General features: G+C 31.6%; 1 protein-coding gene across 3 annotated transcripts; it reads left to right on the top strand.

The window, feature by feature from the left end:
- The first annotated feature begins 12,056 nt into the window (after window positions 1-12,056).
- LOC139096419 (uncharacterized) lies at window positions 12,057-26,803 on the top strand. Of its 3 annotated transcripts, none has more exons than XM_070648121.1 (6): window positions 12,057-12,108; window positions 15,005-15,442; window positions 23,276-25,195; window positions 25,446-25,639; window positions 25,722-26,082; window positions 26,482-26,803. In XM_070648121.1, exons 2-6 carry the CDS (start codon window positions 15,265-15,267, stop codon window positions 26,793-26,795), a joined length of 2,967 nt encoding a protein of 988 aa, XP_070504222.1. In that variant the 5' UTR covers window positions 12,057-12,108; window positions 15,005-15,264; the 3' UTR covers window positions 26,796-26,803. The 3 variants fall into 3 exon arrangements, with proteins under 3 accessions (XP_070504222.1, XP_070504223.1, XP_070504224.1); XM_070648122.1 differs by having other exon boundaries at window positions 12,086-12,142; XM_070648123.1 differs by lacking the exon at window positions 12,057-12,108 and adding an exon at window positions 14,728-14,863.
- The last annotated feature ends 822 nt before the right edge of the window (window positions 26,804-27,625 follow it).

Below are 27,625 nucleotides of genomic sequence, written 5' to 3'. Positions count from 1 at the left end.
AACCTATCATCCAACTTATAACATTTTACCTTACATCTCCATTGCTCATTCATTTGCTCGGCATTCGGTGTGAGAACATAATCCTTTAGAAAAAAATGGCAAACTTTACTATTACGTGAATTATGGATGAGTTATTATTGTTGCTGCTTCATTTATGCAATTTTATCTTCACATTTTTCCTTGTATTCACTTAGATTTTTCCTCATACAATTATGGAAGTAAAACTTTCCTCTTTTTTTATCTATCTTTGCATTTGAAATTGGCTCTCAACTGCAACGATAGATGTGAGGAATGAAAAACGTGTGAAATGTGTAAATAAATATCAGAGTGTGGTCGTCTTGAGTTCGAATTTTTCGACATAAATCGTAAGATTTTCGAATAGTTCGAACATAAGAATGTAGAAAAGTTCGAACATTCGAAATTGAATTTCCGAAAAATTCAATCATAAGATTGTCGAACTTTCGACATTAAATTTTCAAATAATTCGAACATAAAATTTTCGACGTTAGGATTTTCGGAAATTTCGAACAGAAAGTTCAAACATTCGACAGTTGATTGTCAAAAATTTCAAACATTTGATATTAAATTTACAAAAATTTTGAACATTGGATATTCGATTTTCGAAAATTCGAACGTTTGTTTTCGAAAAATTCGAAATTTCGACATTAGATTTTCGAAAATAAAGTTTTCTGATAATTCGAACATTTGACATTAGATTTTCGAAATATTCTTATGAACTTAAAACTGTCGAAAAATTCGAACACTCGAGATTAGATTTTTGAAAAATTCGAACATAAAATTGTCGGATAATTCGAACATTCGACATTAGATTTTCGAAAAATTCAAACATAAAATTGTCGGATAATTCGAACATTCGACATTAGATTTTCGAAAAATTCAAACATAAAATTGTCGGATAATTCGAACATTTGACATGAGATTTTCGAAAATTCCAAAATAAAATTGTAGAAAAATTCGAACATTCGTCATTACATTTTCGAAAAATTCGAACATAAAATTGTCGGATAATTGTTCAAATTCGACTTAAGATTTTCGAAAAATTCCAACATTAGATAATAGATTTTCGAAAAATTCGAACACAAGATTGTCGAAAAATTCATAAAAATTTAAAAGTCGTTTTTGAAAAGATTTCACACTCTGCATACATGCAAAATGTGTATGTGGAAAAAACTAAGTTTTAAGGATGTGAAAATCAGACAGGAATGAATAAAAAAAAAAGTTTAAAAAAAGATACATGTTAAGCTTAAAATTGCACAAACGAAGCCCAAGTATACGTGATGAGAATGCAATAAATGCAATTTTTTTGTGAATAATGAAGGAAGTAGCATAACAAATAAATTTGTAAATATTAAGCATAAAAAATATTTTTATCTGTTGAAAATTGAAATGGAAAAATTTTAAAGGAATGGAATGAAGTAAAAAATCCAGATCAAAAAAAGTGTTTTATTAGCATTTACGGATAAAAAATTTGTTTCATTGCTAAAGGTTGTAAATTTTTATGAGTGAAAAAGATGTGAATAAAAGTTAAGTTATATTTACATAGCTAAAGAAACCCTTAAGATTCAGCTTTTTAGTTTAATTTGTGCAATTCTTTTGCATCATTAACAATCAAAAGAAAACTTTTCTTGATTTTACAGTTTGTTTTTCAGGAGCGAAGGATTTTTGCAGAATTAATCTTCAATGTTTTCATTCTGGTTTTAGAAGTGGAAACTTGGTAGAAGCTGTAAAACATTTTAAATTGACACATTTTATTAGTCAATAATATAATTTTTAACATTCTGAATTTTTGATTGATTACTAAATTTTAATTTAAAAGAAAATTTTAAAATTTAAAGAAATTCAAAGAAAAATTTCAAAATTTTAAAAATTTGAAAGAAGATTTCAAAATTTAAAGTATATTTCAAAATTTAAAGAAATTTCAAATTTTAAAGAAATTTTCAAAATTTAAAGAAAATTTCAAAATTTGAAAGAAGATTTCAAAATTTAAAAAATTTTTCAAGAATTTAAAGAAAATGTCAAGAATTTAAAGAAAATTTCAAAATTTAAAGAAAATTTCAAAATTTAAAGAAAAGTTCAAAATTTAAAAAAAATTTTAATAAATTTGATAATTTAAAGAAAATTTCAAAATTAAAAGGAAATCTCGAAATTTGAAAAAAAATTCAAAATTTGAAAAAAATTTCAAAATTTGAAAAAAATTTCAAAATTTAAAGAAATTTTCAAAACTTTGAAAAAATTCAAAATTTAAAAAAATTCAAAATTTAAAGAAAATTTCAAAATTTAAAGAAAATTTCAAAATTAAAGAGATTCAAAATTAAGTTTGAAAGAAATTAAATAAAATTTTAAAATTGAAAAAATTTCAAAATTTGAAAAAAATTTCAAAATTTAAAGAAATTTTTAAAATTTAAAAAAAATTCAAAATTTAAAAAAAAAATTTAAAAATTTCAAATTTTAAAGAAATTTTCAAAATTTAAAGAAAATTTCAAAATTTGAAAGAAGATTTCAAAATTAAAGAGATTCAAAATTAAGTTTGAAAGAAAATGAATAAAATTTTAAAATTGAAAGAAAATTTCAAAATTAAAGAATTTCAAAATTTGAAGAAAATTTCAAAATTTAAATAAATTTTCAAAACTTTAAAAAAATTCAAAATTTAAAAAAAAATTCAAATTTTAAAAAAATTCAAAATTTAAAGAAAATTTCAAAATTCAAAGAAAATTTCAAAATTTCTAAAATTTGAGATTTTGAAAATTTTTGAGTGAATTTTAACTTTATTTTTCCTTTTCAAGATTGACTCCCGACCCTCTCTAGTTAGTCATCTTAAGATTCGTTCCTATCAAAATAATTTTTCTCTAGACATAAATTTTAATTAAAATCAAAGAATAAACGAAGCTGACACACTTTATTCTTCACCATTCCCTAAAGATATAAAACATAAAAGGCAAGAAAAATAAAAAAAAAAATTATTAAACTTCTTATTTCTGTTACATTGCCGCAATGTGTATCACCATCAGAATTGCGTAAAAGCTACACTGGCTTTTTTGCTTTCTTTTGTGTCCAGCTTTGTGTTTTTAATTAACATTTTTATCTATGAGATGTGCCTTTCAAGGCACTCATCATTCTCCCCTAAGTATTCACGACTTTCCTTCTTCTTTTTATTAGAAATTTATGCTATTTTTATTTTTAAAGTTGGCAACAACAACATGAACTTTTCATCCTCGCTTCTCATTTGAATACGAAATTACTGTTTTGATAAAAAAACTTTTTCAACTCTTAAAAAAGCTTGTAAAAGCAGCAGGGATTGTTTGTATGTTTGCAAAACTATGAAAAAACAACATATGAGAGCAAACAGGAAAGACTCAGCATCAGCATATGCAAGTTGTAGCTGTTGTCGTATTTACTTCAGGACTTTTTTCTCATTTCTTTTGTACTTCTTTTTGACTCAATTGCATCTTTTAAATGCTGTGCATATTTATGTATGGTTCTTGTTAGATTTGTCATTTAAATAAATTTTTCTCATTGTTGTCTATTTGTCATGCTGCATGTGGAAATGTAAAGTGTCAATAGTTTTAAAACATTATAAATGAATAGCAGGAATTAGTTGTGAGTTTTCAAAATTGTGCGGAATAACACAAATGGCATAATGCGGTTAACTGCATTTTTCGTAGTAAAATTCATAACAGTGATGTCAAGGTAATTTTGTGTCATACTGTAAACATGAATGCACAGTGATACCAAGTGAATAAGTTGTGCTGTTCTTACTTACTTACTTACTGGAACCATACTCCGACTTGGAGCCTAGGTTGCTACAAAATGCTTTTCATCTGACTCTAACTGGCACTCTTTCATTACCGTCCTACGCGATGTTGCTCTTGGAGCACCTGGACGCCTTTTCCCTTGTGGATTCCAACCAAGGGCAGTATAGTAAGCTTGTGTCTCACCCCCAGCTGTGCTGTTCGGGTTAATGTTATGTTTAACCTTCTTAACCTTGGCTGATTGGACATTTCAATTCCCGAGTAGACAAAAATTCGTTAGAACTAGTCATGAACTGGACATTGACTTGCCATCAACTAGTCATTGACTTGCCATCAACTAGTTATTAAGTATTTTTCTCATATCAGGATTGTGATCCATAGACTTTCTCAGATGACACCTATAGATGGCTCTCCTCATCTGTAAATACACGATGCCAAGTTCAATACTGTCTCAATCGACAGTTCTAAGATCTACAAGCTCCACAAAGTCGGATTTAAAGATCTTACTTAAGGGAGCTTCTGTAGATCTTCCATGAACATTTTCAGCACATTGAAACCAGTTCACTTGGCACTTGGCGTACAGATTCACTAAGATATGGCCTCCCTCAGATCTCGTCTAAAGCTGGTTCTATCGCTGAATTTCGCCTTGAACTTGCTAATACCAAATGCAATATTGTCTCTATCGACAGCTTCTTCCCAGAATCTTCATTTGGCATGTGATGATATTACTATCTGCCTTAAAATGAAGGTGAATGAGCCATCCTTTATAATTTGTGAAATAATGAGTTTCGAACTCATGATCGCAGAATGTGTTGCAATAATTACGCAATGCGACTGAGCTACTTTGTCTCATCAATAGTTTATTCCTTGAAACGCTATAAATAAATACATGACAAATTTAACTTGACTAATTACTTTTATTATTAAATATAGAATATAGCCTAACAGGTGCATGATTGATCAAAAATTAATTATTCTTCTGGATACATAGCTATAATTAAATTGCTATTTATAATTAATCATTTCTATAATGTCACTTTTCATTTCAACGATTATGAATTATTGATTAATTACATAATTATTATAGATCAAAATGTAAGGACAAAGTTACATCCCGAGAAGCACAAATGAAGAAGGCTCTGCATCAGGAAGGCTTTTAATGTTCTACTAAAGTTCTTTTTTTAAGCTGCCTTCATGTGGCATTCATATGGCTGCCTAATTTGGCTTCATTGAGCAGTCGCGTTGTGGTAAACCCGATCGACACACGTTTTTCATGGCATCCAGATGATGGACACATGACAGCCATATGAAAGCCAAATTACAGTCACATGACGACCATATTACAGCCACATGATGACCAAATGGCAGCCACATGATGACCAAATGACAGCCACATGATGACCAAATGACAGCCACATGACGGACACATGACAGCCACATGATCACCAAATGACAGCCACATCAAGGACACATGACAGACACATAACAGCCACATGTCAACTAGAAAAAAACCACTTGACTGACATATGGCATCCAAGTGAAAATTCTTATGACAGTTAACATGAAAATTGCTACTTGAACGCCTTTTGGCAGCGATTTGACTGCCATGAATAATTTGTGCTGATCGGGAAAATTTGGACTAAATTAGTCAACCCTATGGATGCCACATGGAGATGGCGTCTATTTGATGTCAATTAAGGAGCCTTAAATCTCTCAAGCGACGTTTTCTTCACATGTGTCGCTCGGGACAATTTATTATGTAATGAAAGCGAAAGAAAAGAATTAATTTATGATTTGTAAAAATATTCATATTTTCCCTTTCCCTCAGATTTTATGCTGAGTAAAGTGCTTACATAAATGTGATTATGAATATTCATTGACCTTCTTCTGTCCAAAAATATGAATAATAAATAAATTTATTTATAAAATTAATTAATTTAATTTATAGCATCAATATAATGAACTATTCTGATTAATTTGTTCATACATTATTTAATTTATTTTTGCAGACCAAACGAGTCATTAAATTATAGATAAATATTCAACCAAAAAAACCGAATTTGATTGATGATAATCACGTGACAAACTTCCACTCAACTTTTTTATGGTTGATGTCAATAAATTTTTACTTTCCAATTTGCACAACAATGTTATCAATTAATTAGAGCGTGTAAATTGATTAATTGAATTTGAAATTCCATTGTAGACAGGAAAAAGCTTTTCCGACCATGAATGCGCTTCCCCAAGTTCATAATGATTTTCACAACTTTCTGAGAATTTTTGCTCAAATTGTCACCAAGAAAAAGTTTTTCTTAGAGCATTTTTTGAAGAAAAAGGGAGCTTAATAAGTCATTTTGGCCAGTTGTTCAGAATATTCTTGGCATATTTTTAGAAAATACTGTGCCATTGGTGAAAATAGGCAACTGAAAGGATGCGGCAGACGGCATCCTGCAGAAGGGGTCATTGTCTGAATACTGAAAGGTCCATGGACTTACATATGCACTAAAACCCGGATAAAGCCAACATTTTCTGGTCGGACCGTCAACTGCCGCTAAAAATTCGTCAACCAGACATCGTTGAGAGCAGTTTTATTGAGTTATTGCCTTAAATCATCCAATCATTCCCAAATTCGATAGAAATTGATTTTAATTTACCAATTTTAATATAAACATACCTGAAGTTGGCTACGAATAAAAATTTGAACTGGGAAACATACCTGAAGTTGGCTACGAATAAAAATTGAACTGATAAACCTACCTGAAGTTGGCTTTAATTCAAATATTTTACTTAGAGATTTGAATTTCTGATAGCCGTTACAAACACAATTTTTTATGGAAAATTTTAAATTTTTTGAAAACCGTTAGAAAATTTGAATTGCTAAAAACCGTTAATTAAAAGCTTGAGATGGGCAGGTCATGTCAACAGACGGCAACAGAATGCCTCAGTGCATATACAGTAGCGTGCAAAAGTGAGTGGACAGTTCATAAATTTTGATAATTTTGCTTAAAAAGTATCTTAATCTCAACCAGCTTCGAATTTTCACAGTATGTCTATTTTATAGGAAGATTTTATAAACCCAACTCATTTTCTACTTTAATTAAGTAATTTAAAAAACCGTTAACTATTCAAAATCGCTAACGTGCAAAAGTGAGTGGACAGTTACAAATTATGAAAAAATTAGCATAACTAGTTGTTTATGATGAGATTTTAGACTTAAAACATAAAATACCTATGTTCTTCTATAATTCTGTGGAAAAAATTTCCATCAAATCCACGTGTTTTCCGATTTTTCTTGAATTCAAAATGGCGGACATTTTTCATCACTTTTAATGTAATTTCTCTTATATTACTGCATTAAATAATAAAACGTTAACATATTTCTATTGTATTTTGATTGAGCTTTCATAATATATATAAATTTCTATAGTAAAATCAGTTCATCTACAAAAATTTTGTAAAAATATTTCTTTTGATGCAATTTTTCTCATAGAACAAAATATTTTATTGAGAAAATCTAATTAAATAATATGATTATATAGGACTTTGGTATTAAATTGTTGCATTTTGTTCATTTATTAATATAAATTAAGATTTAAGTTACTACTAAAATGATCCAGCCAATTACAAGCAATCAAACAGTTGGTTTAAAGAAGAACTTAAAAAGACAAAAATGCATATTTCTCGAAATAAGTTAAAACCTAATTAACGATTCAGGAAATCAATTTAAATGTTTAATTTTAACAATAATAAGCATCTGGAATCAAAATCTCTTCAGAATATAATACAAAATATGAATTTTGAAATTTTCTTTTTTCACTGGCTGAAGACTTCACATAACCAACTGTTTGATTGCTTGTAATTGGCTGGATCATTTTAGTAGTAACATAAATCTTAATTTATATTAATAAATGAACAAAATGCAACAATTTAATACCAAAAAGTCCTATATAATCATATTATTTAATTAGATTTTCTCAATAAAATATTTTGTTCTCTGAGAAAAATTGCATCAAAAGAAATATTTTTACAAAATTTTTGTAGATTAACTGCTTTTACTATTAAAATTTATATATATTATGAAAGCTCAATCAAAATACAATAGAAATATGTTAAAGTTTTATTAATTAATGCAGTAATATAAGAGAAATTACATTAAAAGTGATGAAAAATGTCCGCCATTTTGAATTCAAGAAAAATCGGAAAACACGTGGTTTTGATGGAAATTTTTTCCACAGAATTATAGAAGAACATAGGTATTTTATGTTTTAAGTCTAAAATCTCATCATAAACAACTAGTTATGCTAATTTTTTCATAATTTGTAACTGTCCACTCACTTTTGCACGTTAGCGATTTTGAATAGTTAACGGTTTTTTTAAATTACTTAATTAAAGTAGAAAATGAGTTGGGTTTATAAAATCTTCCTATAAAATAGACATACTGTGAAAATTTGAAGTAAAATGGTTGAGATTAAGATACTTTTTAAGCAAAATTATCAAAATTTATGAACTGTCCACTCACTTTTGCACGCTACTGTAGACTTTGTGGACGATAAAAGATCGAGAGGAAGACCGAAAAGTTCCTGGATTGGATATTTTGATAAGGACGCTTCAGTTCTAAATATCGCATAATAAACTCAAGGAATTAAGTAAGTAAGTATCAACTTATGATCACTGTGACAAAAATGCGCTTAAGTCACTTCACAAAGTCGAGGACTTTTGTAATTCTTTCTTAATTTTACAACACGAAAAACTTTGTTATTTATTCTTTTGTCAAATGTCCCCCCACCCTCCAAGACAAGACAAAAAAAATCAGCAACATTTCAGGCCCAATAAACGAAATCTCTGTCTTGTTATTGTCTAAAGGCTTTTCGAGCTCACTTTAACGATTTTTTATTGCAAAAGTTTCTCATTATCTTCCTCTGTGGCCTTATGAAAAGGTTTTCTAAAACAATTTCTTTTCCGAGAAGTGCTCAACATGCTGAGAATGTATTCTTGTTCTCACAATGTACTTTATAAAGTATGAAGCTAATCTAAAATATTCAGTTGAATCATGAAGCTGTTGTTCTTGAGAAAATTTTGTATAGAACTTTAGGTATTTAAATTTATTCAAAAGATTTTATTAACAAGTTTTTTTTTGCTAAACAAGAATGTAATGAACTTATGATTATGATAATTATTATGGAATTGTGTATTATTAGCATGTATCAGGCGAGTGTTCAGGTGTGATGGGGAGAACTGTTGAGATTGAGGGGTATGAGACCATCTCTTTGGAACAAATTAATCAATTCTCTATAGATTTTCATGAAAACATCAAGTTATACCGAAGCTGCGCAAGGTACATCAAAACTGTGAGAGATACACTAAAGCCGCACAGGGTAATTCGAAGCTGCGCAAAGTTCACCGAAGCTGTGAAAGGTATAACGAAGCTCCGCAAAGTAATTCGAGGATGCGCAAGATGCATCAAAGCTGCGCAAGATACACTGAAGCTACGCAAGGTACATTGAAGCTATGCAAAATACTCCAACGCTGCGCAAGACACACTGAAGATGCGCATAGAACATCATAGCTGCGCAAAGTATATCATAGCTGCGCAAAATACACCAAATCGGCACAGAGTACACCAAAGCTGCACAATGTACATCGAATCTGCGCAAGGTACATCAAAGTTGCGCAAGGTACATTAAATATGCGCAAGGTACACCGAAGTTGCGCAAAGTTCTACTAAGCTCTACAAAGTACAGTTTTACAATTATACACTGAAGATGCGCATGGTACATTAATGCTGCGTTACGTAACAAGTTCACGACCCTCTGCCATGTACATAGCTTTAATTCTGTTTCAATATTTCTAATCACGATCTAAAATTGTGAGATTTTAAAAAGAGTACCAAATGTTAATTTTCTCATAAAATTGATGATTAACATAAATCCTTTTTCAAAAAATAAAGCAAAATCTTTAGCACAAAACTCCTCAAATCTTTAATGTTTATTCAATATCTACCCTCAAACTCTTTAATATCATCCACACAATTCCAAAATACGAAGAATCTTTGGCTTATGAATAATTTATTTATGGATTTATAGTACACATTTATACCTCTATTAATTTCGGCTGACCTACCATTAGACGAATAAATCTCTTAATAATTTATAAGTTACTTTTTCTTTAATGAAGAGATAATCGTGTGCGCATGAAGCTTAAGTGCTATTCAAAGCTATTCAGAGCGAATTCAAACGAGTTACGGCAAATTGGAAGCTTTCTCATTTTTTTAAAAATAAAACTTATGTGCGGTTAAAATGAAAATAAAACATTGTTGAACTTTTAAGTTTATGTTTTCTGTCTTGCGAAGAGGTCAGCTGTGCATAATCATAAACAATGTGTCTAGTTTTATTACCTCAGACATTAAAAATCCATCTTAGTTTATCTTCATGAACTTTTTTATGAAATTACTTTAAAATTATTCTTAAAACAAATGTTCTGTCAAGCACAGAACTAATTTTTGTGAATCTTACTTTTTAGCATTTTAAAATTCAGGTATTGTGCTTAATCCTACACAATACCAGACATTAGGTATTGGAACTCAACAAGCGGAAGCCACCAATAAGGTTACTTGGTTTTCGTAATTTCTCTGAGAATTTTAAAGCAATTTAAAGCCTAAATTAATTCTTTTGTGGTTCGTTAATAAACCACGGCACGCACAGTTTTGTGGCATACCTGAAAATTTTCGCAGCATGTTAATATACTGAGGCACACAGGTTACCCAACACTGTTCTAAAGTTTATAAAGGAATGTACCTATGATTCTAAAATACTCTTGAATTTTGAACCTAATATTTCTAGGTAAAGAAGCATTAAAACTGTCAAGCACAATTCCAAGTAATGCTTCCTTTCCACAAGTTGATTTCGGAAATGATCGGTTGTAAACCTTATAATCCCGAGCGACTTAAAGACCCTCAATACTTAAAATGACAACTGGTAACTTTCTGGATGGAAAGAGATCTCGAGGTAGACCAAAAAGCTCATGGGATTGCTGTGTGAGCAACGATGCAAAAGTGCTGGGAATTAGAAACTGGCAGTAGTTATCTAAAGACAGATCCAGCTTTCGACGAATTCTAAATGCGGCAATGCGCCCAGTGCGCCTTCGCTAAGGAAGTAAGTAAGTAATCCCGAGCGACACAAAAGAAGAAGGCTCCGGTAAAACTCTTTTATTAACACCAAACGGAAGCCATCTAAATTTGACAACCATATAAAGAAGTTAAGCGAAGATTTTAGTTCCGTAGCGGAGCCTTCTTCATTTGTATCACTCGGGTTATTCTAGTCTGATAGTGGAGCTGCCACTCTACTGACAAGGTGTTTTGGATATGCTTTTACTTCTATTCTTTAATGTTCTTACCCTTACACATAGCTTCATCGTCGTTAGAGGTTTTACTTCAGTGATGAATTCAACAGTATCAGGGGATACCAGATGGTCTGTTTAGGAGTCAGACTTCAACATCTCCAATCTACCTAAAACTACACATGTTCTCTACACAAGTTAATTTCTGAAATGGATTCCTAGCTTGATTATGATGATGCTACCTTTCAGACTAGTTGTTATGGATTGAGTTAAACTCTATTCTTCAACGGACGTATGTATCCACGAACACATAACTTCTGTATCCAGCGATATAATTACGAAAACTGAGGATACCAGATGGTAAGCTCAGAGTCACACTTCGACTTCCGAAAAAATATATAGCAAAGGTCTACAAAACCCGTTTGACGTGTACCTACAATGTTTAAAAAACAATTCAACTTCCAGGTTACATAAAAGCTGTCAAAGCAGATTTCCCAATTTTTATAATATGATTTCTTTTATTTCCAGACACTTCATCCATTATGTTCAGTACATTTAATTTAATAAAAAATAAATTTACGACAACAAAATTGAATGTAAAAGAAAACGCAGAAAAGAGCACATGAACACATTTTACTGATCTTATCATATTTATATCCAATAATTCCAACTGTTGACAGACAACATTACACGCAAAAACAAAAAAACCAGATGTGTAAGTAAGTGCATGAAGCAAAACAAAATATTATGTTGATGTCGATATGTATACACAAAAATTAATATGTAAGAAAGCCAGCAGTGGCTGACCATATTAGAAAAGATACTTCCAGTAAGCATTGCAGCAACTCAAAACCAATACCATTTTAGCTCTCGCTGAGCTTTTTTTATTTTTTACACTCTCATTAACATTGCTGCTTCTCAACATTTTTTTTGTGCTGTTTTTGCCTTTCCATTCAGTCGCTCGAGATGAGTTAAATGTACAGCATAAAAAAAATGTCGAATTGTACGTGAATTATTTTTAATTCTTAATTTTTTTGGTAATTAAAAATTCTATAAAGTGCCTAAAATATATTGGAATCGATTGTTGAGATGTGCAAAAAAATGAAATTAAAAAAATAAGCAGCAGTGCTGAACAAAAAAATTAAAACGCAATACGTGCAATGAATTTTATTTACAAAAAAAATCTCATTACTGAAGATGAAAATGGCAGTAAATTTATTGAGTTTGTGTATATATTGCAGTGATTTACGATTTCGAAATAATTAATAGTTTTTTAATTCTCGTCTTCTTTGTTATGCCTTACTTTATATTTTTGATAGTTTGCCTGATGAAATTAAATAAAAACAAAAAAAAATGTGATTGCAAAAGTTCAGAATTAATTTTTTTTTGTTTTTGGACTTAAAGCTTATAAATATTTATTATTTTGTTATTGAAGCATGATATTCAGCCTTACATAATGTTGCCAAAAATAATAAAAATGTGCGAGCTTCAATTGTTGTGGAATTAAAACTATTTATTAAAGATTTCAAATTTATATTTTAAAGATGTACAATAAATAAATGTTACATCCAGTGCTGGACAACCTTTTTTGTGTCACGGTCCATCTTGTTGATAAGCATCACACATGCCATACAATCCAAAATATTATTGCCTGTCCCGCGTCACACAGGTTGCCCACAACTGTGTTACATGAAACACACAGACACATCAGCAACAGCAACAGCATGTTTGTTGTATACTGTATACACCTGTGTATATATACATTTTTCATTCAGACGAAACAAATAGCCAGCAAGCAGCACAACAATCTTGTGCCTATGTGTTGAGTTTTTTGTAGTTTTTTTAGCGCATTTTCTCTCAAATCTTGTGCATTAACATTTACTTTTACGGTATGGCTATGTAAATTGAGAGTAAAAGTGTGATAAAATATATCGTGTGATCGATTGATTTACTTCTTTTTTTTCTTGGCTTAACGTTGGACTAGAAAACTAACTGTGGAAAATGTGTTATGATACTTTCTATGTAATTTTATATCAACTTTTTTTTATTTGCATTTTATTGCTTAATGTGAAAATTTGACATAGTTTGAAATTTATTTGCTGATTTATCAGACTGTGGATAATATTGATGTTAGAAGTTTTTATTGCCATTTCTATAATTCATTAGATTTATCATAATATGTCATAATAAAGTGAAGTTATTGAGATTAAATAGCATAGGGACTGCAAATATAGCAGTGACTAATTAAGTTATAGATAAACAAACTTTTTTCAAAAATGAATTCTCGGAACTTCCATTGATTAAATCAGATTAAGCCTCATCTGCTCTGAACATAGTATGTGAACGGTCCCATATTTGATACAGATTTAGAGATTAATATTGTTTCAAACTTTTTAAGACAGTTTTAAAAGTCTATGTAAAAAATCTATGAATCATCGACTTTGACCAGTGGTGAGCAACCTTTTTTGTGTTACGTTACACCTCGGCCATAGAAAAGTTTCTACGGCATGCCATATGAAGCAAAATTTTTCATATCTTCACTGCCTAATAGCCCTAAACTCTCATAAGGCTCAAATGTTGAAATTTAGCATTTTTATTGAATTTTTCTTAATCAAATCTGATAATTTCAGTATTAATGGCCAGTTGATCGTTTTTAAAATGAAATATTCATCTAGTAGAATACAAACTTGCACACTCGAGTTTAGGGAACATCCGGGAATCAAACCGCGCTTAGTTCATTTGTGACCAACATATAGCAGCATACTAGTCGTGATGTCGTGTTTTTTTTGTCATGATGACAATTTTTGTCCCAATAGACGTTTTGCTTTTTCCCAACCCTCGACGCTGGATGTACCATGGTTTATTTTTGCAACGTACCTAGCCACAATTTGTGTGTCGCGAAAACAAAGCTTGCTGGAACGAAGCAGTTCCGCTTTGAACTTCCATCATTCTGGGATCAAACCAGACCAGAATTGCTTCCACGATTTCCTAACAAACTTTAATTTGCTTACTTTCAAGTCGCTGGTATTACAAATCAGAGATATTTCCTTCAAAGGAGTTGCCTAGATACTGACTCTATCGCTTCATGTTGCCAATGTCCGATAACTAGTGCAATCCTATCGAAATCGACAGCTTCCTTCGAAGAGTTCAATTCTACTGGCTCTTTTACCATCCAGAAAGTCAGCTTTGGAGACCTTAATTAATGGAGTTTCCACAGGCCACCTAATAACATGTCCAGCCCATCGTAGCCTGTTCACTTTAAATCAAACAACTTGATCGTTGCCGCTTTTTTGCTGCTTAACGGCACACTAGTGTACCGCAAAAATATTTTAGAAATACCATGAACCATATGACGTTTCGATCGACGCTTATCACCAAGGTGTGCCGCGAAAAATAAAAGGTTGCCCACCTCTGGCTTTAGAGAGAGGATGGTCTGTAATTTTATTACGGAGAACACATTTTGATTATCTCATTACATACTTAAACCTAGTTATTATATTTAAATATTACTTTAAAATCGATATACTTCGTTGAAAACCTATTTAGCTATAAAGCATAAATTATCTGAACTAAATTAAGAGATTAAGCTCTAAACGTATTAATAACTGCTTTTATATCTGATTTGAAATGGAATAGAAAAGCAAAGCAAAAAGAAGATTGTTAACAGACTGCAAGTATGCAACATTCAACAAGTCAGACAATCCACAAAAGTATATGAAAGTTATTCAGTCGTATCCACTTTCAATAAAACCTCATTTGTAAGCATTTTCATCTTCATGTATTTCCATTCAACTGCAAAATAAATTTATGTTAAGCTTAAAAAATGCGCACAATGTACAACATACATACCTAACTTAAACAATCACACTTATACAATATTTTTTTTATATTTTTTGAAGACTTTGTGTATATTTTTATGATGGGAACAACAACCATGGTTTAAAGAGCTAATTGTAAAGCTATTTTTTGAACAATTATTCAAAGTCATTCAAGTTTGAAATGTGCAGTTTTTAAAAAAAAATACAAAGAACAACAACAACAACTTGAATATATCCAAAATGTAAATCATCAGTTTTATAGCTGCAAAAATAACAATTTTTTAATCAGAAGAAAAGTTAAAAAAAAAGTAAAAGTTTAAAAGTAGCATGAGTGAAGTAAAATGGAATTATTTAAAACAAAACACATCGTGATTATCACCATTTATATATCTGTATGGATTATTGCTCTTCCATCGACTTATGGTGAAAATGAAAATACCAACAAGACATCGCTTGTGTACAGGAATATTACAAGTCGAGATAGATCTGCTGCTAAATTTTTCTCGGAGAGGCTTAAAGGTAAATACAAAAAAATTTTTTTTTCTCATTCCTTTATTAAATTCAATTAAAGACTTTATTTTACATCCGCAAAGTTATTATTGACAAAATTAGTTTCTGGCTTGTAATTTAAAATTGAGACCTTTGGAACTATATTGGGGTTTTTTTTTTATTTTGATAGATACGGTTTAATGTGAATTGTTTTTGAGTAGTTGAAATAGCTTTTTTTTGGTTTTTAATTGGTAGTAAAGCACCGAGTGTATCATGTGGATATCTGAAGTGGAAATCTTCGATTCGCGTTTTTAAGGTTTCTAAATTCATTTTTTTTACTTGGGAAGTTTCAAAGAGTCTTTTGAGTATTCTAGAAATATTTGATGATTGTTGAGTCATACCCGAGTGACATAAATGAAGAATGCTTTGACATGGAGCTTTAGAAGCACCGACAACAGTCTTTTAAGGCTTTATCAAAGCTTCTTTATTAACACTAAATCTTACTAAATGTTAAGCGCCTCGGTGTGGCTTTATTCGCGTCACTTGGGCATATACATGACTGCCAAATAGATACGACTTCCATTTGGTACAGGTGCGTATTAAATAAGGAAGGACGTAGGGTTTGAGTCAAATCCCTTCAAACTTATTGGAAAATATTCTTCATTTTGCTAGAAATTTTCGAGAGAAAAATCCCAAAATCCCCCTAAACTGAGTTGTGATGGACGATGTCGGCGGCCGAGAGAATCGGGCAGTCGTTAATCGATTTCATCGGCCATTGATTTTTATCGCTGGTCATTTTTTATCGGCTGCAGTTTCAAAAAAATAAACGGCCCGCCGTTTTTATCGCTCGCCGTTTTTGGCCGACTAAACACAACTCTACTCCTAAATTATTGCATTTCATACAATATTATAACAACGACAACCTCCTCTCAACTTTTCTGGCTACGACCTTGCTATGGACTGCGAGGATAGCCTTTTTCATTTTTGTCATAAAAGATATGTTGGAAAAATTAAAAACATAAAGCTCTAAATCAGTCAGTGATGAGTTATCAGTGTGCCGAGACCCCAATTTTTATAAAAGGGCTGGTACCCTTCCTCCCAGGTTAAGCTCCTATTGGGGCATCCATAAGACCGCTTCATAGATGCGCCTTTCATTTGATGTCAATAAACAAATTTTACAATGTGTAGCTCTAAATCAGTAGTGAGCAATCTATTTGCCGCAAACACCAATTCTCACATGAGAGCCCGTATACCTCCCCTCTGGCAATACTTCTAATCGAGCATGCATGTGACTGCCAAATAGATTAGATATCAATAACAAAAATTCACAATTTGAAGCTCTAAATTAATAGCAGGCAATCTGTGTGCCGAGTCTTCAATTTTCGGAAAAGGGCCCGTACATCTCCTTCCTAACTTCGTCTCTGTTTAGGTGTCCATTTAGCTATCAAATAGATGTGGCTATCTATTTTCTTGTGTCAGTAAACAAGATTCACAATACAAGGTTCTAATTAAGTAGTAGCTAATCTGTGTGTTGCGGCCTCAATTCTCGGAAAGAAGCCGTTCCATTCCTCCTCCTGGCTTGGTCATCATCTGAATTCAATATTCGAACAAATCTAATTGATATTGCGTATATACACAAAAAAAATATAACTTTATTCAAAGTCGAACCTTTAATTAAAACATAAAACTATATTACCGATAATTTTCAACTAAATCATCTCAATTACCACACTATGGACCACAATTTGAATACTTAAATATGCTTACAGATCAACTTACAAAGTCAATTCTATATAAAGCTATGAGTTTATTGCTATAAGATTTAAAAACCATATAGTAACGAGTATGTAATTACTCACGAACTATTGATCACTTCTTTACCTTATTTGTATCTCAATTGGTGCTCAACAGAAAGACCTTAAAAAGTACTTTGAATAATTGCTTGTCTTGTTTACTCAGCTAACTTCCTGGATATCGGTTATGAATGATAAGCATCTGTGCTGTATAGCTTGATAGATTCTGACGAACATTATCGAGTATTACAAATTAAATCTTCCTTATTCTTTACATCTTGGTCATCGGAAATCAAATGAATGTCTCCAAGTTCTCATAAATTTCACTTCATCTTCAGTTTCCTTCCTCATATTAAGCACTAGATTATCGAAAATAATCTTTTACTGTCATAATAAAATTTTATCTTTTTTGTCATAAAGATATTAAAAGAAGAATTCATCTGTAACTAAGCTTAAACACACTTGTTTAATAGCAGGGTAGACAGCCACATGGGAATTACACTCTTGTGAATACAATAAAAGTTGTTAAACGATCACAAAGTAATTATGACTGTAGAATTGAAAATTATATTGTTTTTTAATAATGGGAAGTGAAAATTTGAGAAACAAAGTTGAAAAACACGCACAGAACAGAGAATCTTGACTGTAATTATCAAGGCAAAGAAGCTGCTTTTATTATTATGAAGGTTCAATGAGTTTTAATATTTTTTAATTAATGGTTTATCTTTTATCTAGTTAATAGACAGTAATTATAATAAAATAGAGAAGTCATTCACAACTTAGCCGGTGCATTTCACTTCCAGTCGCGGAATATTTCAGTTGTTTTCGAATTTTCGAATTGACTTAAACAAGTGATTTAAATTAGTTGCAATAGTGGAAAATTGAAACAAACTTAATTTTTTAGTTTTGGATTTTTGTTAATTTATTCCAATTTATTATAGGTAATTGAGTTTGACAAGTGAAAAATTTGAGAAAAGCTATTGGAAATTGAACATAAATTTTACTTGGTTTATTTGTCTTAATGAGACTTTGCAAGAAATAAAAGTATAAATAAAGGAAGTCAAAATTAGTCTAAAATCCAACTAAAATCAAAAGTTATTAAAATTTATCAATTTTCATTGACTAGTAGACTAGTAGAATAGACTTACTGCATTTAGCTGGTGTAATTATAAAATTGTCACAAAATATCTGGACCCTTTTGAAATAAATCGGGATCGATCGAGATATTTCTAAGTATGGCACTATCTAGTCCAGTGGTGGACAACTTACGTGGCGCTAAAGCATTTTAGGAAATGCCTTTAGAAAATTGCATGAAAAAGTTCCAAAAATAATTAAAATTTCTAAAAATGATTCTGAGTGTGAAATTGGATTCATAATTGTCGAAACACAGCAGTAAAACTAAAATATACAGCAGATAAATAAAGCAGATGGCCTTACTATATTTCGATATTATTCGATATAAGCTTCTTACTTATAATTAAGAAGATTTCTAAGATTCAAATATTAAAAGCACAATTAATTTGATCTTAAATAAAATTAGGCTAAAATACTTCTGATTCTGATCTATTCTTAATCTATTTTAAGGTTAGGTATGCATAAATTTTATGTTAAGTATCTAAAGTGTTATCCTAGAATTATCAGAAAGATTCCATTTGAAATATGTGCATGTTTCTGATAATTGATGCTCCAGAATGTGGATATTAGCTTTTCCCTTTGTCTAAGCATTCCAATGTATAGGCATAACATTGCTTACAGCTGAACAACACTTTTGTCTTGTCATACCTCTTGCAATACTCATAAAGGCACACTATCAATTTTTTCAATGGTTTTTGAATAAGTACAGGCAAAAGACATGATCTATCACAAGGCATGCTTAGATAAAGGCAGAGCATACGCCAGACAGTGCCTAGTAAAAGGCAATATCTAAGCTTAGGTGTGTCATGTCATAGACATTTTTGATGTCTTTTCAAAGTTATTTCCTTTGGAACATTTTTGCCTTTTAACTGGAATTGATAGGCTGCTTATTAAAAATTTGGTCAAATTTACATATTAATTTAATTATTAAGCCAACCATAAAGGCAGAATTAAGACATAATTTAAAGACCTTATTCGCAATTAAACATCATAATCTAATATGTGTAGCCAATCCAAAATTGATCTTCAGTTCAGCTTTAAAATATAAAAAAAGTAAAAAGCGTTAAACCGAAGAACTGACATAAACTGTAAAAAGGAAACTGTTCAAAATAAGAAGCATGCTCATAATTAAAAAATTTTCAACTCTAATTTAACAATATAAAGCTCTTCATACATGGTCACAGTGAAGTAATCACATAAATTAATCCCTTAATCAATCAAAAAATTTGAAAATCCAACGAAATAGTTTTTAATATTAAAGCATGCAATTATAGGAAATAACATTGAGGTGTTAAAAATCGGTGAATGACTTACCGATCGTGCAAAATAAAAACAATAATTCACATTAGTTCTTTTATTTACTTTTTTGTTTTCGTGGATTAACTCGACCCGGTGGGGAAAGACTTGGACTTGATGAGAAATGAAATAATTATTTTATTTCTATAAAATCGTGATTAATTAATTTTATAAACGATAGGGAAGCTTGATTCCTGCCTGCTCATAACTCAAAATAACTGATTGATGTGATCATGCCTAGTTTGTAGTGCTTACTGCTGTTTAATGAATGTTTGTATTTGAGGATGTTAAATGATTTATATTAATAAGCATGAACAGGCAAGGAATTTGCACATGAGAAATTGCTTGAAAATTGAGCGTGTTCAGTTATAGTGACTGTGAAAACTCCTGAGCACTCTGATTTAGTTGAGTACGTTCATTGTCTGTGATGGAAAATGATAGAGTTCCACAACTTTATGGCATAATCAGAATTACAACTTTAATCTTTGTTTAATCTATAGTAGTGGTGTCCAACCTTTTAGCTTTCGCGACACATCTTAGTAGCCACGATCAAGCCTCGTCCCGTATGGCAAAAGGCTCATGGCATTTCCATTTTTTTTTTTTAAATAACACAGATTGCCCACTACTGATCTAAAGACTAATTATCTGCTTAAGAATCTTAATAAACAAGAAGATTTAATTTGAGATGAAGGCTTGCAGACAAAATATGCATGTAAATAAGACTGCAGGCCTGAAACGAGTTACAAAGTTCATCCGAAAATTGCAGAACTGTGCATCTAAAATGCAAGAAATGCATATCTAAACTCTTAAGATGTACTCTTAAGATGTATTTTGCAATTAAATCTGAAATTTCGAGGAGAATTGAAGTTTGCGGCAAGCAGTACGACATTCGTCAGTAAATCATTTAGTGGCCTGAGGGATTTTTATGGAGCGCGTTATAATTTTTCCCAACAAATTTCAGTCTCAAAGTGAAGATCCGGATCTCTTTCTAACTACGTCAATATGAATGAAAGGAACGCAGCTAAGAAGGAAATGTGAATTAGAGGATGATAAATTCCTAAAGGTTGGTTATCAGCAGTGCTATTGACTACCGAGTATAATGTTAGTTGATAACTAGACCTATGGTTTACTGATGTTACCCGGAAAGTGAAAAATCCGATTCTAGATTGATTAGACTCTATCTTGAGATCGTATTTTATAGAATCTGACATGAGGTCAGAGTTACGATGAAGTCGGGTATATGGTCATTTTTGACGTCATGTATCTGGGAAATATTTAATATAAGTTTCCGGAAAAAATGTCAACAGTCCAACCACTTAATCTAGTTATTAACCAGAAATTATGTAAATTTGTCCACTCGGGAGAGATTAAAATGCATATAAATATTGTCACCTGGAATTAACTTGTTGCAGTTAATATACCTGTCCAATTAGTATTCTAGAATCTGGGAAAATTTATTAATAGAATACGGGAGAATCAATCACATGCTCAAAAACGTGAATCTAGTAAAACAATACCTTGTATATTAAAAAATTCTAGAAATTAAGTCACAAAACAATAGAATTTTCCCAAGAGAACCGTGTCTAAAATAGAATTACTCCGCCCAACCCCAGTAATTCAAGAATTGATTAAAAAAAAATATCAAATAATCTCCATTAAAATCACTCAATCATCATCAGCTCACAAAAAATAAAGCCACAACTCAACACATGCAACTTAATCTTAATTCCATACATTTTCTCAAGTCACATTTGACTATATAGACTTAAGTACGGATTATTTTGCTTTTAACTCGGATAATTACCATACATAATTGCAATTTAATCCACTACAATACAAATGTGCAGTCTTGCTACTTTTTTTTTCTCAATATAACATTACATGGATTTTAACCACTGGGTGCAATACTTATAAGCTAAATTTCTCTTTTTTTGTTCAACTTTCTCTTTCATAAAAAAACTTGCTTCGCAAAAGTACATTCATGTTTTTTATACTTTATACTTTTTTTTTCTTCTTTCTGCGGATTCATTGTATGTGAAAAATAATATCTCATACATGAATGTAGTAATTACATACTATTGAGCTAGCTACTGTGCAGAGTAATTCATTTTCCCATGTTTCTGTTAGATTCATACAATAGTTTCAAGTAAAGTAAGGTGTGGACGCTTGAATTTGGTAATGATAGTCTGTAATTGACTGTTATAAATGAAAAAATCAGTAACATATTGTTGTTGTCCGAGATGCACAGAATATGTTTGTGTTAATGTCACGACTTTGTGATATTCTCAATTGTCATACTTACTTACTTACTTCGCTAGTCTCACAGATGAATTGTGATCCATGACCTCCCACAGGAGTCATCTGAAGCTGGCTCTATCGATGGCTTCCACTTGCTAATTTCCGATACCAAGCGCAATACAATCTCTATCGACAGCTTCCTTCCAAAATGTTATACTATTTTATAAATCAGTTTTGTTCAAACTGTGATCCACGACACACTATTGTTCTCATTTAATTACTTACTGTAAATATGCTCCTATGTTGAATTTTGTTTACTTCAAAATGCTTTCCATCTGACTCTTTTGCTGGTCATCTAGTTTGTACAAATTATCTGTCCGCACTATTATGTCAATAGCATATTGTTGCCCGAGAAGCACAAACAGGGTTATTGTCAAAGTCATGATAATGAGTCGAAGTGGCTCGGTGGCGGAATGGTTTAGGACTTCAGTACATAATTACAGTATATGATACCGGCAAAGCGGTCATGGGTTCAAAACTCAGCTTGAGAAATTTTTCACAGGTTCTTTTTCGAATCATATTTAGAATAATCGGAGCTCACAGCCTTATTTGAAGGCTACATGCAGTAATGTCATCAAAGAAGTGGTTCTGGGACTGGTTTCTTAACCTTCATGGAACATAACACTACTCATACCCTTGTAAACAGAGCTATTTTAAGAGACATCCACCTACTCTACTCTCTAATCAGCTCTATGGTACTTCAGCGCTATAGAACTTAAGATAGGGTGGGGTAGGGCAATCTAGGATAGGGTAACGAACGTCTTCGGTAGGATGGTATGAAAGATCCGACGTTAAGAAACCAGCTCTTGATCCCGACTATAAGTTGTAGGTTTACTGAGTTTAGAGGTCTGGCGCTACTGAATCGAAATGTCTGACGTACCCTTATTCGTTAACAATTATTACACACAAATCGTCCTAGCGTAGCTCTAGATTTCAATGAACTTGAACAAGCTAAAGGTTTTTTTGTAATGTCACGACACAAGATCATCCTCAAATGCAATATCATCAAGGAACCTTCATTTTGAAATGATAAAAGATGTTCCAACATACCATTTTAAATTGCAATATTGAGGAGTTAATCAAAAGAAGTAGCAATTGAGGTCAGGGTATCAAAATGAATTGTATTTCTGTTGGTCGGACTTAAAATTGTTGAATTAATGCAAAATTAACTTTGTCCATAATTTATAAGCAAGAATAATAGCAAAGCTTACCGTTCTAAATGTCTATAAAATTATGACGTCTATGACTTTGCGGGCTGTACATTAATAGATCTCGACTAATATGCAAATAATTTTTGAGAATTGAATAATATTAACTAAATTATCATTATATTCAATTACAGTGTCACAAATTAGGGATGAAAAGCAGAACAAATCATCATGGTCATCAGTGGTACCACAACAAAGCAACCGACGAGCAATACTTAATAATAGATTAAAATTAACAGATGAATGTGAGCGGAATTGTAGGCGAATTGATAATGATGACAATTGTAAACTAAAATGTGATTATGAATTTAAGCTAAGCAATAATAATACAACAAAATTGGAACTTAGTAATGTTAATAATAGTGAAACGAGCACAACTGACTCTAACCTTGTATCACAATTGATTGATGGTAAAGATGAGATATTGGAAAGTGAAGAGTCAATTCTTATAGCTGACTCAATTAGCAATAATGACAGTGGCTATCGTACCAAAGAGCTCTCTAAGAACAAAAATGACAAAATGGAAAAATATTTAAAGAATATGATTTTATTAAAAAGTAGAACGACAACAAAGATTGTAAAGAGAAAAACAACAAGCACAACATCGCCGAGATCTAGACCAACGATTTATCGTGGACGAGTAAAATATTCGCCAAGTAGTTCTCGTGTTCGTGAGGAAAGTTTAATTCCATACGGCAGTACAATACGTTATTCTAATTTTAGTAAAATATATACTCAAGGCTATACACCGACATCATCTAGGACGAAAGAAAAAGATTTAGAAATTATGGATGTATCTGATCCAAGGCAGTCATCAACTGAAAAAATGAGATTTCTTAAATCACGAAATATTGTTGCAATTAACAACTATGTTAAGAGGCTTAATACACGATTAGCAAGCATACCGAAAGTAATCAAAAATGCAACAGAAAGTGTAATTAATTCCACAATAGCAACAACAGCAGGAACTGAATTAACTTCAACTGAAAGTTCAATTCTAGAGAAAGTATATAATACAACGGACATTCCTGTTCCGAATATAGATAATGACATATCGACAATACGAGAAGAATTCCCGCAATCTACAGTCATTCCGATGGGAATTAAAAGACAAATTACAGAAACTGTTATCGAGTATACTACAAAAATTCCAGACACAACTATTGAAACTACAACTGCATCCACCAGTACATCATCATCATCATCATCAACAACAACAACAGCAGTTCCAATAACGACACAAACAACAACAACAGAAGCAAGAACAACAAAAAGGTTTTACACTTCAATACCACGACGAAAGCAGCAAGTTACAACATACTCGACAACACCTAAAGCTATAATTTCAACAATTCCATCCATACTTAATAATACAGTTGTACAAAGTCAAAATTCTACATACCTAAAAATACCAATGATATCAACAACAAAAGCAACAACACCACCTTATATAATAAATGACCATAATGCAATAACGGAAGTTCCTATCGAAGTTGAAGTTCTACCATCAATGACATCAGATGCTTATACAACAACATCACATCGACCACAAGTTTTATATGAGTCGATATCAACGACAAGTTCAAATGATATAGATCATGTTGAGGCACAAAAGTTGAATGTCACAGCTTACGCATTAGGTGGCTTTTGTTTTCTTCCTGTCATTTTAGTTGCTTTATATTTTGTTAAATCATACATGATGAGACATAAATCAAGTGAAGATTATCATGCTGATAATGACATACAACCCATTAGTCCAGTGGTTACCTTAAATAATTCCGATGATTCGATCGTTTATTTCGATGAGAGTGAGGAATCGCTTGGAACTTTTAATCGTAATAAATTAAGATTTAAGAGCTTATTGGGCGAGGGTAATTTTGGTCAAGTATGGAAGGCTGAAATCGATGATATTAATGGAAGTACGAAAATTGTTGCTGTTAAGACCGAACGTATTAATAATGGACAAAGTGGATTAAAGTCAGAATGTGAAATAATGCAAAAATTGGGATCGCATCTGAATGTTGTGACTTTAATAGCTGCATGTGTGGAACAAGGTAAGGAATTACTTAATAAATTTAGTGATATAAATTTGTAATGTTTGGTCATGTCTCGCTCTTGAGTCAGACGTGATGTTTTGTCCATAAATATAAAAATCTCAGTCAGCAATGCCGAACATAAAAGGCCAAAGATCCATTCATTATTCTGTAATTTAATTAAAAATCTTCATAACCGCTAATTTTATGGAACGTCTAAAATTAAAAAGTTTCATAACAAAATGCTCTCTTTTTTTGGTGTGCCCATTAGAACCGCATTTGCTGATTATGGAATTTGCTATGCGTGGAAGATTACTCTCATTATTGCGAACAGCCCGAAGTGTCTCAAATGGATTACATCATAATACACAAAATCGTCAACCAATTATGCCACTTTCACCACGACGACTTACAGGCTTTGCGCACGACATTGCAAAGGGAATGGAATATATAGCAAATAAAAGAGTAAGTAACAACAAGCTGAAACATCTATTTTGACACAATAATTACTACAATTAAATAATAATTTTTTTTGTATGTCCATTAGATTGTACATTGTGACCTAGCTGCAAGAAATATCTTACTTGATCACAATGGCATTTGTAAGATTTGCGATTTTGGTATGTCAATAGACTTAGATAAGATGGAATCACGAGATAAATCAAATCAAATGAAAATTCCGCGAGTCTCGACACATCAAAAGAAATTTAAATTTGACATGACATCGCGTGTCTTTGATGGCATCAAGAACTACGCATCGAGACAAGTTAAAAGCAATTGTGATAATAAGAATCGTCCTGCGATGCCGGTACGATGGATGGCACCAGAATCATTGCAATATCATATTTATTCAATTGAAACAGATATATTTGCTTTCGGCATTTTACTGTGGGAAATTGTTACATTAGGTATGTATGGATGTTAACTATGAGTGATGTACTGCAATTGGGTTATATTTACTGGTAGATTTAACCACTTTTTGAGTTGGTCTGATGAAAATTTGGTGATTTGTCATCAATTTTAATATAATTCAGTGGTGGGTGACCTGTGTGTTGCGGCATACGACCCTAAAATGTCTAGAATCTACTAGTGTGCCGCGTCACAAAGGTTGTCCACCACTGCCTTCGCTCATTACATTTTAATGACTCAATAGTGCCCTTCCGTGCTCAAAACTTGATTTGTGCTTTTAATTCCCATCCAAAGGGATATTCATTGACCATATGGCTTTAAATATTCACTACATTCGCACGTCCTTTCTTGCCTACCGAAATAAATCAATAAATTAATAAATAATTCAATAATTACAGGTATAACTCCTTATCCAACATTATCAGGAAGAGAAGTCATAAGAGGCGTATTAAATGGTGTACGACCAGAAATTCCAATCAATTGTAAGCAGGAACTGTCAGATATAATGACACATTGTTGGCATAAAAGTCCAAGTCATCGTCCTTCATTCTTTGACATTAAAAAGGCACTCGCAAATGCACTTTTACATTGGCAAGAAGAGCCGTCATCGGCACATACTGAATATTTAGATGTTAGTGGTTTTAGTGAAGATTATGAAAATGGAATGATTTATTTTAATCGACGAATATCCGAATTTGAATGTGAAATTTAAGAATTATTTTGTTTCATATTCACACAAAATTGTGTGAATATATTGTTTTTTGTTTTACAGAAATCTACTTTTTTCGATTTACTGCTTCAGCCTTGCCGAATTATAAAAAAAGTTCGGTCATTCAAAGTTTGTGCTTCGTATTACCTATCTAATGGTAAAAACTACTTCATGATTGGTGCTTCCAGTGCCGAGAAATCGCAAAAAATCACGTTCTGTCCTTTAGCAAGTTAGTTAGTTTCCGCGAAAACTCAATTTTACCACAAAGTTAAGACTTCCGGTTTTTTCTATCGATAGATATTGGTTATCACACGAGCTGTATAGTTTTTGGGGTCATGAGATGCATCCACTGAGGCACAAAATGCAAAAAACTGAAATTTTTTCCCTAAATATTAGCCGCTTATTCCAAAACACGTGTTTAAATAAACGATTATTTCAAAACATATTTTAATTTGGTGAAAAAATAAAAATTCAATGAACTGGATCTTACTGGATCTCATTTTGATGGTCTAGAAGTGGACTGGATCCTACTGGATCTTGTTTTTATGTGTCTAGAAGTAAAATGGATCCTACTGGATCTTGTTTTAAAGGTCTGGAAGTGAACTGGATCCGACTGGATCTTGTTCCTCCCCTTGGTGCACATAAAAATTTTTTTTTCTGCATAGGGAATCTCCTATATCCTATGAAAAACCATCCAAAAAGTTTAAAGTCATAATCACAATTAATAAAGTCATAATCACAAATAAAAATTTTGTCCACTGGATCTTACTGGATCTCATTTTGAAGGTCTAGAAGTAGACTGGATCCTACTGGATCTTGTTTTTATGTGTCTA

Source organism: Chironomus tepperi, unplaced genomic scaffold (assembly GCF_022539635.2).
Source record: "Chironomus tepperi strain 1889 unplaced genomic scaffold, CSIRO-AGI_Ctep_v1 contig_388, whole genome shotgun sequence".
NCBI lineage: Eukaryota > Metazoa > Arthropoda > Insecta > Diptera > Chironomidae > Chironomus > Chironomus tepperi.
The sequence above is the reverse complement of the archived record's forward strand: the minus strand, read 5'-3'. Positions and strand labels throughout refer to the sequence as shown.

What these genes read in the sequence shown, in the direction of transcription:
- LOC139096419 (XM_070648121.1), top strand. Translation starts at nt 15,265, where the DNA reads ATGGAATTATTTAAAACAAAACACATCGTGATTATCACCATTTATATA. An exon ending in AGCTGCATGTGTGGAACAAG is followed by an intron (nt 25,196 to 25,445) that starts GTAAGGAATTAC and finishes TGTGCCCATTAG; the next exon opens with AACCGCATTTGCTGATTATG. An exon ending in AATATATAGCAAATAAAAGA is followed by an intron (nt 25,640 to 25,721) that starts GTAAGTAACAAC and finishes TATGTCCATTAG; the next exon opens with ATTGTACATTGTGACCTAGC.